At 39.9% G+C, this 15,688-nt stretch overlaps 1 protein-coding gene across 1 annotated transcript in view; it reads right to left on the bottom strand.

Annotated features, from left to right (window-relative positions):
• Nucleotides 1–15,688, bottom strand: part of LOC129031070 (aldehyde oxidase) — a 91,491-nt gene that overhangs the window by 33,217 nt on the left and 42,586 nt on the right. The window contains exons 21-23 of the mRNA XM_054476820.2: nucleotides 9,118–9,242; nucleotides 6,988–7,121; nucleotides 5,783–5,870 (exon numbers count right to left, since the gene is read on the bottom strand). Of these exons, the coding sequence (XP_054332795.1) occupies nucleotides 5,783–5,870; nucleotides 6,988–7,121; nucleotides 9,118–9,242 (347 nt within the window). The remainder of the gene's footprint in view (nucleotides 1–5,782; nucleotides 5,871–6,987; nucleotides 7,122–9,117; nucleotides 9,243–15,688) is intronic.

The following is a 15,688-nucleotide window of genomic DNA, read 5'->3' as shown; positions in this document are numbered from 1 at the left end:
TTAAGTCTTTAATCCATCTTGAATTGATTTTTGTATAAGGTGTAAGGAAGGGATCCAGTTTCAGCTTTCTACATATGGCTAGCCAGTTTTCCCAGCACCATTTATTAAATAGGGAATCCTTTCCCCATTTCTTGTTTTTCTCAGGTTTGTCAAAGATCAGATAGTTGTAGATAATGTGGCATTATTTCTGACGGCTCTGTTCTGTTCCATTGGTCTATATCTCTGTTTTGGTACCAGTACCATGCTGTTTTGGTTACTGTAGCCTTGTAGTATAGTTTGAAGTCAGGTAGTGTGATGCCTCCAGCTTTGTTCTTTTGGCTTAGGATTGACTTGGCGATGCGGGCTCTTTTTTGGTTCCATATGAACTTTAAAGTAGTTTTTTCCAATTCTGTGAAGAAAGTCATTGGTAGCTTGATGGGGATGGCATTGAATCTGTAAATTACCTTGGGAAGGATGGCCATTTTCATGATATTGATTCTTCCTACCCATGAGCACGGAATGTTCTTCCATTTGTTTGTATCCTCTTTTATTTCCTTGAGCAGTGGTTTGTAGTTCTCCTTGAAGAGGTCCTTCACATCCCTTGTAAGTTGGATTCCTAGGTATTTTATTCTCTTTGAAGCAATTGTGAATGGGAGTTCACTCATGATTTGGCTCTCTGTTTGTCTGTTATTGAGGTATAAGAATGCTTGTGATTTTTGTACATTGATTTTGTATCCTGAGACTTTGCTGAAGTTGCTTATCAGCTTAAGGAGATTTTGGGCTGAGACAATGGGGTTTTCTAGATATACAATCATGTCATCTGCAAACAGGGACAATTTGACTTCCTCTTTTCCTAATTGAATACCCTTCTCCTGCCTAATTGCCCTGGCCAGAACTTCCAACACTATGTTGAATAGAAGTGGTGAGAGAGGGCATCCCTGTCTTGTGCCAGTTTTCAAAGGGAATGCTTCCAGTTTTTGCCCATTCAGTATGATATTGGCTGTGGGTTTGTCATAGATAGCTCTTATTATTTTGAGATACGTCCCATCAATACCTAATTTATTGAGAGTTTTTAGCATGAAGGGTTGTTGAATTTTGTCAAAGGCCTTTTCTGCATCTATTGAGATAATCATGTGGTTTTTGTCTTTGGTTCTGTTTATATGCTGGATTACATTTATTGATTTGCATATATTGAACCAGCCTTGCATCCCAGGGATGAAGCCCACTTGATCATGGTGGATAAGCTTTTTGATGTGCTGCTGGATTCTGTTTGCCAGTATTTTATTGAGGATTTTTGCATCAATGTTCATCAAGGATATTGGTCTAAAATTCTCTTTTTTGGTTGTGTCTCTGCCAGGCTTTGGTATCAGGATGATGCTGGCCTCATAAAATGAGTTAGGGAGGATTCCCTCTTTTTCTATTGATTGGAATAGTTTCAGAAGGAATGGTACCAGCTCCTCCTTGTACCTCTGGTAGAATTCGGCTGTGAACTCATCTGGTCCTGGACTTTTTTTGGTTGGTAAGCTATTGATTATTGCCACAATTTCAGCTCCTGTTATTGGTCTATTCAGAGATTCAACTTCTTCCTGGTTTAGTCTTGGGAGGGTGTATGTGTTGAGGAATTTATCCATTTCTTTTAGATTTTCTAGTTTATTTGCGTAGAGGTGTTTGTAATATTCTCTGATGGTAGTTTGTATTTCTGTGGGATCGGTGGTGATATCCCCTTTATCATTTTTTATTGCATCTATTTGATTCTTCTCTCTTTTTTTCTTTATTAATCTTGCTAGCGGTCTATCAATTTTGTTGATCCTTTCAAAAAACCAGCTCCTGGATTCATTTATTTTTTGAAGGGTTTTTTGTGTCTCTATTTCCTTCAGTTCTGCTCTGATTTTAGTTATTTCTTGCCTTCTGCTAGCTTTTGAATGTGTTTGCTCTTGCTTTTCTAGTTCTTTTAATTGTGATGTTAGGGTGTCAATTTTGGATCTTTCCTACTTTCTCTTGTGGGCATTTAGTGCTATAAATTTCCCTCTACACACTGCTTTGAATGCATCCCAGAGATTCTGGTATGTTGTGTCTTGGTTCTCGTTGGTTTCAAAGAACATCTTTATTTCTGCCTTCATTTCGTTATGTACCCGGTAGTCATTCAGGAGCAGGTTGTTCAGTTTCCACGTAGTTGAGCGGTTTTGAGTGAGATTCTTAATCCTGAGTTCTAGCTTGATTGCACTGTGATCTGAGAGATAGTTTGTTGTAATTTCTGTTCTTTTACATTTATTGAGGAGAGCTTTACTTCCAAGTATGTGGTCAATTTTGGAATAGGTGTGGTGTGGTGCTGAAAAAAATGTATATTCTGTTGATTTGGGGTGGAGAGTTCTGTAGATGTCTATTAGGTCCACTTGGTGCAGAGCTGAGTTCAATTCCTGGGTATCCTTGTTGACTTTCTGTCTCGTTGATCTGTCTAATGTTGACAGTGGGGTGTTAAAGTCTCCCATTATTAATGTGTGGGAGTCTAAGTCTCTTTGTAGGTCACTCAGGATTTGCTTTATGAATCTGGGTGCTCCTGTATTGGGTGCATATATATTTAGGATAGTTAGCTCTTCTCGTTGAATTAATCCCTTTACCATTATGTAATGGCCTTCTTTGTCTCTTTTGATCTTTGTTGGTTTAAAGTCTGTTTTATCAGAGACTAGGATTGCAACCCCTGCCTTTTTTTGTTTTCCATTTGCTTGGTAGATCTTCCTCCATCCTTTTATTTTGAGCCTATGTGTGTCTCTGCACGTGAGATGGGTTTCCTGAATACAGCACACTGATGGGTCTTGAGTCTTTATCCAATTTGCCAGTCTGTGTCTTTTAATTGGAGCATTTAGTCCATTTACATTTAAAGTTAATATTGTTATGTGTGAATTTGATCCTGTCATTATGATGTTAGCTGGTTATTTTGCTCGTTAGTTGATGCAGTTTCTTCCTAGCCTCGATGGTCTTTACATTTTGGCATGATTTTGCAGTGGCTGGTACCGGTTGTACCTTTCCATGTTTAGCGCTTCCTTCAGGAGCTCTTTTAGGGCAGGCCTGGTGGTGACAAAATCTCTCAGCATTTGCTTGTCTGTAAAGTATTTTATTTCTCCTTCACTTATGAAGCTTAGTTTGGCTGGATATGAAATTCTGGGTTGAAAATTCTTTTCTTTAAGAATGTTGAATATTGGCCCCCACTCTCTTCTGGCTTGTAGGGTTTCTGCTGAGAGATCCGCTGTTAGTCTGATGGGCTTCCCTTTGATGGTAACCCGACCTTTCTCTCTGGCTGCCCTTAACATTTTTTCCTTCATTTCAACTTTGGTGAATCTGACAATTATGTGTCTTGGAGTTGCTCTTCTCGAGGAGTATCTTTGTGGCGTTTTCTGTATTTCCTGAATCTGAATGTTGGCCTGCCTTGCTAGATTGGGGAAGTTCTCCTGGATAATATCCTGCAGAGTGTTTTCCAACTTGGTTCCATTCTCCCCGTCACTTTCAGGTACACCAATCAGACGTAGATTTGGTCTTTTCACATAGTCCCACATTTCTTGGAGGCTTTGCTCGTTTCTTTTTATTCTTTTTTCTCTAAACTTCCCTTCTTGCTTCATTTCATTCATTTCATCTTCCGGGGCTGATACCCTTTCTTCCATTTGATCGCATTGGCTCCTGAGGCTTCTGCATTCTTCATGTAGTTCTCGAGCCTTGATTTTCAGCTCCATCAGCTCCTTTAAGCACTTCTCTGTATTGGTTATTCTAGTTATACATTCTTCTAAATTTTTTTCAAAGTTTTCAACTTCTTTCCCTTTGGTTTGAATATCCTCCCATAGCTCGGAGTAATTTGATCATCTGAAGCCTTCTTTTCTCAGCTCGTCAAAGTCATTCTCCGTCCAGCTTTGTTCCGTTGCTGGTGAGGAGCTGCGTTCCTTTGGAGGAGGAGAGGTACTCTGCTTTTTAGAGTTTCCAGTTTTTCTGCTCTGTTTTTTCCCCATCTTTGTGGTTTTATCTACTTTTGGTCTTTGATAATGGTGATGTACAGATGGGTTTTTGGTGTGGATGTCCTTTCTGTTAGTTTTCCTTCTAACAGACAGGACCCTCAGCTGCAGGTCTGTTGGAGTACCTGGCCGGCCGTGTGAGGTGTCAGTCTGCCCCTGCTGGGGGGTGCCTCCCAGTTAGGCTGCTCGGGGGTCAGGGGTCAGGGACCCACTTGTGGAGGCAGTCTGCCCGTTCTCAGATCTCCAGCTGCGTGTTGGGAGAACCACTGCTCTCCTCAAAGCCACTGACCGGCGCCCACTGTCTGGCACTCCTTAGTGAGATGAACACAGTACCTCAGATGGAAATGCAGAAATCACCTGTCTTCTGCGTCGCTCACGCTGGGAGCTGTAGACCGGAGCTGTTCCTATTTGGCCATCTTGGCTCCTCCCCCCCCATCTCTCCATCTTTTAACCTGAGATTGTTATATTTTCATAATGACTTCATATATGTCTTATTAAAAAAAATCTCCTTCAGGACAAAGTTTACTGTAACAAATCTTTCTGAGCTAAATCAAATTCAAAATACAGTTTAGAGTGAGTGTGGTTTGAAATGGAAATATGCATTATCTCCTAAAAAACATGTATTAGTTATGCAGTTTTGTGATGGAGACAATGCTATGCATTTAACAAATCCTATTGTCTTTCATTCTGGGCACACAGGAAGATGACATTTCCCAGCCTCCCTTACAGTTAGGTGACAGAGGTCTCGCCAATGACATCTGGATACAAGTGAGATCCACAACTTACAGGTCCGATGCCTAAAACCTAAAACACCTACCAGGTGACACTCCATGCTCTCTTCTCTCTCTCTTCCCTGTCTGCTGCCCTCAGCAAAAGATCCCCTGGAAGACTCAGAGTTTGTAGGGCAGTGATACCCAATAAAACTTTCTGTGATGATGGCAATGTTCTGTGTCTGCACTGCCCAATATGGCAGACACTAACCACATGTGCCTACTGAGCACTTGGAATATAGCTAATACAACTATGGAGCTAAATTTCTAATTGTATTTAATTTGGGTAATTTAAATTTAAATAGCCATATGCTCCTAGTGACCACTATATTGGATGATGCAGTCCAAGGGCACAGTGGCACCAATAAATGGAAACAGCTCCAGTCCCTGAATGATTTTATAGAGCAGAATCCTCCCCTTTCCCCCCTCAATGATAATACTGAGCTGTTACTTGAGCAAGAAATGACATAATGAAAGTTTAAGAGTTTTTAAGTTGTTTCTTAGAGCAGTTAGCCCACTCTGACAAGTAAAATTTTTCTTATAAAGCAAAAGAATCACTATTTTCTACTACAAATTTTTTTCTATGAATTTCTGGAACCCCATTTTACAAAAATATCCTTGATATATTGAAGAATGAGGAACCCATTTACAAATAATTGCAATTTCACATAACACTACTGTTATGAGAATTATTCTACTTTTACCTCTTTTATATGTGGGAATAAGTATGGTAATCAGATCTACTTTAATGGCGTACACACTCACATTTTCTAGTTATTTGCTCTGTACAGCCAATACCAGCTAGCACTTAGTGTTTTATTTCTGAAACTGACATCTTTGAGCTAAGCAGAAAAGCCTCCATTGAACCAGCCAGTAATTAAAAGTCAGTGCAATGAATAGAAAGTTAAATAGATGTTCTGTTTTTGATTTGCTCATTGTTACTCCCCACTAGAGAGTAGCCAAAGGCTGCCCTGTGCACTGATAGGATGTTATATCTACAACATAAATCCTTCCTCCCTGCCTTCTTGTACTCACTTTGTACTTTCCAAGGTAAGGATGGCGGCCTCCAGTTATTAACATGTCTTCTCCTCGTTCCAGAACACAGCGAACTGCACGGCCATGTCTAAAACAGAAAAAAAGCAAGTGAGGTAAACTCTTTTACCTAGTAGGCATTCTCTGGGGTTTATATAACTCCTAGCAAGAGCCTGAGTGGAGCCTACACACCTCACAGAACAACACAACTATTTTGCACGCCTATCCTCTGCTGATCTCAGGCATACACAGTGGGCTTTCCTCCTCTTAGGTCAGGGAATAATGCCGGGCATTTGCAACTTGTGGGACGGAGGCTTTTGGGTGCCAGGGGCTCCAGGACATTGTTATTACATTGTTGTAATAACAACCTTTATTATAGGCAAATTGTCCCAAGGTCTTTAGACTGGCCACAAATGGAAGAATGCAGATCTAACTACCAAGTGCTCCCTGATAGGAGAGATCTGGAATCAAGGTCTTTTTGCTTCCTGGGATGGAGGAACTGACCCATATTACTCAGCAAACAAATTAAGCCTTCTAGGGATGCCTGCTCCAGAGACAATTTTCCATGAGAATTTTCTGAGATCCTCAAAGGAAAATGGCGATATAAATGAATGTAAGCATAACAAAAGCAAAGTCTATATTTAAATCAAGAAAATATACATATACACACATATACATATATACACATATATACATACACACATATGTATATATATGTGTATGTATATGTACATATATGTATATATGTATGTGTGTATATGGGACCCCATTTCACAAAAATATCTTTGATATATTGAAGAATGTACATATATACACACAAACATATACATATACATTTATAAACATATATGTGTGTATGTATATATAGGTATGTTGTTCAAAAACCCATACATATGACCTCTACATATATAGCTCAGTCCAGCAGGTGCTGAGGACAAGTAACTCCCACCCATTCAGGACCTGTTTCTGCCCACTTTCTAGGTGTTATATTTTTTCTGTGGCTTTTATTATTTTCAGTAATTGATTCTTATTTTGGTTTCTGTAGGACAATATAAGACAAGTAAGTGTAATAAGCTGGCAGCTTGTTTGTGTGTTTGTATCGTATATGTGATATTAAATAATCTTGGCTCAGGTTCTTCCTCATTGATTCTGACAGTGAGAACTTTCAGTGTGACTCACTTTATTTTTAGCAGATTTTCTCCACTTACTTGTTTGCGGCAAATGCAGTGACGGCTGCAATGATTCCGGTTTTTAACACCTTCCCTCCAAACGCTCCACCAACACGCCTTACATGGCACATGACCTTGTTAGCTGGGAGCTTCAAGGTCGAGGCAACAATGTCCTGTGAACAATAATAGTTCTGATTAATCTGATCCATCTTCAGCAAGGACTTAATTGTGACTGTCATTGTCACATCTATGATTTTAACAACAAAAAAAAACCTGTCCCCTGAAATGGATTGTGACAGTCACTAGATGTTTTGATTCTTTAATGTTGCACATGATACCCACACTGTGTGGTTATGCTAAATAATGGGATAATGTCCAACAACCCTGGCACACAGCCCCAACTGATCTCAGCAATACTTGGCTATGATGACATTGCCAAAACTAATTAGAAGTGTTTTCATTACCAGTGAGATATTTTTGTGCTTATACTTTTTTGTATTTTCCCCATGAACCACACCTAAAGTATTCTATTCACACTAATCCCTAGGCATACGTTTCCCGAAGCCGTGGGATTTTGCAGTCTTCTAAGACTCACTCAGCATGGGTCTTTTCCCTGCATTCTACTGTCTCTACTGGAAAATAAGCACTTCTCAGCCAGGTGTGGTGGCTCATGCCTGTAATCCCAGCACATTGGGAGTCCAAGTCAGGCGGATCACCTGAGGTCAGGAGTTCGAGACCAGCCTGGCCAACATGATGAAACCCCATCTCTGCTAAAAATACAAAAAGTAGTTGGGCATGGTGATGTGTGCGTATAATCCCAGCTACTCAGGAGGCTGAGGCAGGAGAATCGCTTGAACCTGAAAGGCAGAGGTTGCAGTGAGCTGAGATGGCACCACTGCACTCCAGCCTGGGTGACCGAGCGAGACTCTGTCTCAAAAAAAAAAAAAAAAAAAAAAAAAAAAAAGCACTTCTCAATTCTTGCTTGGATTGCTGCTAAAGTTGACCAGTTGGTCTTTCCTGGATGCAGATCTCACTCTTTTCTGCCATCCTAATGATTAGGGGTCATTTAGTCTTAACAATTGATTCTTACAGATGGGAAGCCTGAGACGGATGAGGTTATGGACTCAACATCCCACGGGGAGTGAAGAGCAAAGCAGGCCTGGAATGGAGTTCTGTGACCCTCCTTAGGATCCTGCCTTTTACGAGGCCTCATTCTCCATAGTCTCACATTCCTACTCCTCTGCTAAGAGCACTGGCTCCTTATGACCAGAATCAAGACCCCCCCTGCCTCATTTCCCTTACTCTCACCCTGATGCTTAAACCTAGCTTTCCTAAAGGCACCCCTTCATTCCAGCTGGGGCGGTCATTGTGCTATTCCTCCTTCCTTCCATGCATGCTGCCTGGGGTACAGGACACAGGCAACAAATGTTTGCAGAAGAGATGAGAAAATAAATGAATGGGTGTCATTTGATCTTGCTGTGGAATTGCCTGGAAGTGACCTGTCTTGTCTTACCATCTAGACAAACCTCACTCTCACTCTGAATCCAAACTTAAGACTTCTTTGTGGGACTTCCTGGATGATTCTAGCCCTCAGCAAACTCTTTTTCCTAACTTCTCCACCCATGTAAATTTTGCCTTTGCTGATTTAGCATGTGGTTGCATCCTTTTCAATACTGTTTCTTAACTGTTTCCTGTGAGTTAAGCACCATAGGCTTTGGAGAGCAGGTCTTCCTCTTTCTTCTCTCGTGTTCTTAACAGTGGTGCCAAGAGCTGAGCAAGAGATCTGCTGATTCCGTAACTGGTTTTAAAGCTACAATCCACAAACAAAAGGCTCCTACTTTAATAACACTCTTTTAAAAGCACTGAACTCATATGGCTATTAATACCCAAATCAATATGACTATTAACACTCAATATTTCTTCAGTCCCTGAAGAAATAACATTTTTGGTTTTGTTTTGTTTGTTTTGTGTTAGAGACAGGGTCTCACTCTATCTCCCAGGCTGGAGTGCAGTGGTGTGATCATAGCTCACTGAAGCCTTGAGCTCCTGGGTTCAAGCAATCCCCCCACCTCAAATTCCCAAATATACTTTTACCTCTAATTGCTCTTGATATATTTTACTGGCCAGAAATCATTTAGCCATGTCCTCTCCACAGTGGCCCCATGTTACCTGTATATATTTGGGAAACTGTGTGGACACGTAGACATCCATTTCTTGATCCTCTCCCTTGGGAACAACAAGCATGCTTTGGGTTTCCATATAAAAATGTTCTTGACCTCCCATATGTATTTCACCTGTTACAGGAAAATACATAAAAGTCAAGGAAGCAGTCAGAAGAAACAGGTAGCATCCCCCAGGTATTATCCCATTATGCAGAAATTCCACTGATAGTCTTCTGCTGGGCACAGTGAAGTATAACAAACAACAATGTTTAGCTTTCAGTCTACTTACAGATTTGAAGTAAAGTTCTATAGGAGAATCTTTTGTGTCCGCCAATATCTAGGTCACAGAGTCCTAGAGAAAGGTGTATGACTTTCTAGAGCCAAAAGCAGAGGGGTCGTGATTCAGTAGGTCATAAGGAGCTAGCGCTGTTAGCAGAGGGATAGGAATGTGAGAATGTGGAGGCTTCCAGCTCTAGGACAAGCAGGAGTAGATGTACTGCTCCCTGTCCCTCCTGTTAAGTACAGATAACAACCCTGAGCATTATTTATAAAACAAACATAAGAAGACTCTGAAAGGTGCAGAGAAGGCAGACCAGCTAGGGACTTCAGGACCTAAGAAAAGACACGGCAGTGAGTTCAGTGGGTTTTGTTGTTGTTGTTGTTGTTTGCCTCAGATATCCCAGACTTAGTTCCAGAGAAGCCAGCAATCTAAAAACTCCAACAGGCAAAGACAAAAAAAAAAAAAAAATCTTCAAGAAAAGCCCACTCTCCCTAGCCAAAGGACCAGAAAAGGGGAAGACTAGAAAGACAAAAAAATTAAGACAATATGCACTCTACTCCAGGCAAACACCATGGAAAAAAACTGCAGCCCCACCCCTACTGTGAAGGTTGAGTAGGAAATCTATAGTTCCACCCTCATCAGGCTGCAATGAGGTGTCCCAGCCCCTCTATTGGGGTGCTGTCAGTGGATGCCACACGGGGAACCTGGACTTACAACCCCTGCCTAGCAGTAACAAGGCATCACCCCCTTCTTCTCCATCAGTAAAAGGTTAAAGTAGTCTAGTGAAAAAGAATATTCTAATAAAATAGAAGAATCAAATAAGATCTAAAGTCTCATTACATAATATCTAAAATGTCTAGGATACAATCAAATATCATTCATACCAGGAACCAAGAAAATCCCAACTTCAATGAGAAAAGACAATCAACAGATGCCAACACTGAGATGACACAGATGTGAGAATTATCTGACAAGGATTTTAAAGCAGCTGTAATAAAAATGCTTTAATAAGCAATTACAGAAACACTTGAAACAAATGAAAAAATAGAAACCTCAGCAAAGAAATAGAAAGTATAATAAGAAAAAACAAACAGAAATTTTGGAATTAAGAAATACAGCAAAAATTTAAAAAGTTCAAGGGATGGGCTCAGCAACAGAATAGGGGGAACAGAGGAAACGATTAATGTACAAGAATATAGAACAATAGAAATTGGCCAATCTGAAAAGTAGAAAAAAAGAGACCGGAAAAAAATGAACAGCACCTCAGGAACCCATTGGCTATAACAAAAGATCTAACATTTGTGCCGTTGAAGTCAAGTATTTGAAAAATAATGGCTAAAAATGTCCCCAAATTTGCAAAAGACACAAATCTACAGATTCGAGAAGCTGAGTGATCCCAAATAGAATAAATTCAAAGAAATACACTCCAAGATACATCATAGTCAAACTTCAGAAAACTAAGGACAAAAGCACCATGTTGAAAGCTATGAGAAAGAAACACTACTTCATCTATAGGAGAAAAGTACTTTCGTGGTGAAACCCTGTCTCTACTAAAAATACAAAAATTAGCCAGGCATGATGGTGGGTGCCTGTAATCCCAGCTACTCAGGAGGCTGAGACAGGAGAGTAGCTTGAACCTGGGAGGCAGAGGTTGCAGTGAGCTGATATCACGCCACTGCACTCCAGCCCGGGTGACAAAGTTAGACTCCATCTCAAAAAAAAAAAAAGAAAGAAAAGCACTTTTAAAGACAGCAGATTTCTCTTTAGGAAACATGGAGGCCAGAAGAAGTGGTAAAAATTTTTCTAGTGTGAAAATACCTGTCAACTCAGAGTTCTATATCCAGCAAAAATATCTTTCAACAGTGAAAGGGAAATCAAGACATTTTCAGATGACGGAAAAACTAAGAGTTTGTTTTAAACAGATTTACCCTGAAATAATGGCTGAGGGAAATTTTTAAAACAGACAGAAAATGATTTTTTTAAATGAAGAAATCTTAAAATATCAGGAAGGAAGAAAGAACAACAGAAATAATAAAAATACCAGTATATACAATAGACTTTCTTTCTCCTCTTGGGTTTCCCAAATTGTGTTTGAAGCAAAATTATAACATTGCTTCATGTGATTATCAATGTATGTAGAATAAATAAATAGAATTATCAATTATATTATAAAAAGGAGAGGGATGTAAAGGGAGGTAAAGCTTCTACACTTGACTTGAACTTGTAAAATGTTGAAACCAGACTGTGATATTTTATATATGTAAATATTTTATATGTATATAAATTTTATTTTATATATATGTATGTGTGTATGTGTGTGTGTAAACTATCTAGAGCTACCACTAAAAAAATCTGTACAAGGAGATATACTAAAAAATACTATAGATTAATCAAAATGAAATTCTAAGCAAATATTCAGGCAACCCACAGGAAGGTGGGGAAAAGAATAAAAAGCAGAGGAAACAAACAGAATTATCACTGACAATCATGTTAAAGGAAGGCAGAACTTTTAAAAATTAAAAATTTACTCAGTAATAGTGATTTGCAAATTGTTTGAGGATTCCTAATGAGATGTTTTAAATTGCAATCTGGACTTCCTATCTTATCGAAAATCTGAGTTTAAAAAAAGAGCACAGAAAAATGAATAGATTCTGCTTCACTTATAAAATATAAACATTAAAATTTCACAGGCTCAGATCTTAACTTCAATTTAAGTTTTACCAAATAGTCTAAAGGCCCATGTCATTGTCACTAGGCTCAAATTCAAGCTTGCAGTATTATTGATTCTGCCTATCCACTCAGAATTTATTTTGTTAAGTATTCACTTTATTTAAAATATTCAGAGCTAAAAAAATTAGACAGAGCTGTTCCTGTTTAAATCTGTAAAGAAGGCAAAGTTTTAGAAACCTGTTATATTGCACTGCCTACCCTGACAGCCCCCACCCATAGTGCCCCCTCTTCACCTTAGGGTATTGCTGTCAACTCTCTAGGTTGGAAACCAATTTGATCAACTAATCCCTGAGATAAAATGTTATCCCAGTATGGGTTTAGGAGTGATTCCTCCAGGCATATTTACATTTTAATAAGAGGCCCTTAAAGTCCCAAATCTGCTAGATGTGAATATGTCTATCTGTACCATGCCCAGCAGGATAGGTTGTGGGGAAAATCGTCTCAGTTTCAGGGCTCCCTGGGTCTCTTGCAAATCCTTCTATACAGATTGTTCTCTGTGCTCTCCAGTATAAAGCACATCTCAGCTAACAGAATTTTAATGAGATAAATGAGAAGCAGGATAATGTAGAGGAAAGAATACTAACTTTGGAGTTGGGAAAACTCTTAGATTTGATCCTGGTCAATCAGGTAGCCTCTCTAGCCTCAGCTGGCTCATTTGAAAATGGTAATCTTTAGCATCCTCCGATGCTATGACACCGGGATTAGAGTTGAAATATATCTTCACAGCAGATAAGTGCAAACAATAATAGTACTCCCTCCAAGAACGCATTCTAAGACCTGATGTAATGCTCCACATATTTTATCTTTTAAATATTTTTTTTCTTGGAACACCTATCTTCTTTCTTTTTTTCCTTCAACTTTTAAGTTCTGGGGTACATGTGCAGGATGTGCAGGTTTGCTTCATAGGTAAACGTGTGCCATGGTGGTTTACTGCACAGATGAACCCATCACTTAGGTATTAAACCTAGCATGCATTAGTTATTCTTCCTGATGCTCTCCCTCCCCTTACCCCCACTCCTACAGGCCCCAGTGTGGGACACTTATTTTCTTAGAAGACAGATAAAGTGTTGCTATGATAATTAATTGCAATTACCTCACATTGAAATATCATGAGATATTATGAGAAACTCATAATCCAAAAGACGATAGCAGACAAAGGGAAAAGCTAGACTCAAACTTGTGAGTCAAGAGGATGAAAATTGGTTTTCTTTTGCCTTCCGTTGTCTTTCCCTTCCCTTGTCTTTCCTTTTTTTCCCCTCCTTCCTTCCTTCCTTCCTTCCATCCACCCATCTTTTTTTTTTTTGACAGTCTCACTGTCGCTCAGACTGGAGTGCAGTGGCCTGATCTCATCTCACTGCAATCTCCGCCTACCGAGTTCAAGCCATTCTGGTGCCTCAGCCTTCCGAGTAGCTGGGATTACAGGTGTTTGCCACCACACCTGGCTAATTTTTGTATTTTTATTGGAGACAGGGTTTTGCCATATTGCCCAGGCTGGACTCAAACTCCTGGCCTCAAGCTATCTGCCTGCTTCAGCCTCACAAAATTCTGGGATTACAGGCGTGAGCCACCGTGCCCGGCTTCCTTTTTTTTTTTTTTTTTTAAATAGAAGGAGTCTTGCTACATTGGCAGGGCTGGTCTCAAACTCCTGGCCTCAAATGACCTGCCTTGGCCTCCCAAAGTGCTGGGATTATAGGCGTGAGCTACTGCAGCTGGCGTTTATACTGAAAAGTAGTATAAATGTCCTTTTTAATATTCCCGTATCATTTTTATACTTATCAATGGGGTATGCAGCAGTAACAAAAATTCAAGTAAGAGGCAGACTAAATCAATCACCTAATTGAGTTAGATAATTAAAGAAGATGTCAAGGAAAAATACAACAATGGAATTCTTGCACAAATACTCATTATGTCAAGAAACAATCATGAGACAAGGAACCCCCCCTAAATATTGATATTTCCAACATGCTCATGCCAGGAACGCTCTATGATAGAAATGTACCCTCTTTTTCTCTTCATTCCCATAAATCAAACTCACCTTTCCAGTGTTTTCCACATTTTACTAGCCCTAAGAATTACCTGGAAAACTTGTTAAGACCAATTCCTGGGCTGTTTTGGATCCTCTACAATTCTAAAAAAGGGCACAGAAATCTCTAGGTCTCATAAATATCCTCAGTGATTACTATAAGGAGAAAATCTTGGAAACACTGAGTTTGATAAATGAACACCTGCCAACGTATCTCACTAATAGACAACATTTTCAGGAGAACAACAAAATCATCTAAATCTAATAATCATTGCTCATAGTTATTGATTTGTTACTATATGCCCAGAACACATGATTATCTCTTATAATCTTTATAATTCACATTTGAAATTGTTTTTACTTTATCCACGTAATATTAAAACAGGGAGACTGAGCCCTGAGAAGTGCCCTGCCAGGTCACACAGCTAATAAGACACAATGCCAAGGAAAACTGGTAGGTGATAGTTCCAAGTGTCTTTCCTACAGCTTTCAGGTGACATTTCCGGTCAGCCCCTGACACGCTTCAAGTTTAATGCACCTATAGAGTTGAGACATGATGGGCTTGGAACTTAAGAAGCTGGGCTGACTGGTGACATATTACACAGCTCTGGCTGTGCACTCAGGATGGGATGTGTCTTAGGATTCTTCCTATTCTTGTGATCAAGGTTAGAGAGAAAAATTAAGAAGATGGGAGTTGTGTTTTTTGTTTGTTTGTTTGAGATGGAGTCTCCTTCTGTCACCCAGGCCGGAGTGCAGTGGTGCAATCTCAGCTCACTGCAACCTCTGCCTCTGGGAGTCGTGTTTTTTGTTTGTTTGTTTGAGATGGAGTCTCCTTCTGTCACCCAGGCTGGAGTGCAGTGGTGCAGTCTCAGCTCACTGCAACCTCTGCCTCCAGGGTTCAAGCAATTCTTGTGCTTCAGCCTCCTGAGTAGCTGGGATTACAGGCTCCCGCCACCATGCCTGGAATTTTTGTATTTTTAGTAGAGAGGGGTTTTCGCCATTTTGGCCAGGCTGGTCTCGAATTCCTGGCCTCAAGTGATCCACTCACCTCGGCCTCCCAAAGTGCTGGGATTATAGGCATGAGTCACCACGCCCAGCCCAGAAGATGGGAGTTTTTAACATGCACTAGAGGCCAATGCCCTGGAAATTCACTTAAAGACAGACAATGCCAGATGATTTCTCTGTGGCAGACTTCTCTGCTCTGAGATGTGGCACAGACTGCCCATACCCACCCAGTAGCATGTCTGTAAATCAGAGATCTTGTGAGGCAGGCATTAGGACAGCTTTCACAGCAGCAATGACAGCAGTGTGGCGGGGAAAGCGTGGGTTATTTAAGACTTATGATGAACCTCTTTTTTCCGCTATAAAGGACATTACTGAGACAACTAGCGAAATTTGAATAAGGTGTGTAGATTAATAGTACATGTGTTAATATTCTGATTTTGATAACTACGTTTATGTTAGACAACATCCTGTTTTTAGGAAACAAATGCTGACTATTTAGGGGTAAAGAGACATACATCATGTTTACAATTTACTCTCAAA

This window comes from Pongo pygmaeus, chromosome 11, assembly GCF_028885625.2.
Source record: "Pongo pygmaeus isolate AG05252 chromosome 11, NHGRI_mPonPyg2-v2.0_pri, whole genome shotgun sequence".
In the NCBI taxonomy this organism is placed as follows: Eukaryota; Metazoa; Chordata; class Mammalia; order Primates; family Hominidae; genus Pongo; species Pongo pygmaeus.
Note: the sequence above shows the minus strand (reverse complement) of the source record. Positions and strands in the feature narration are given on the sequence as shown.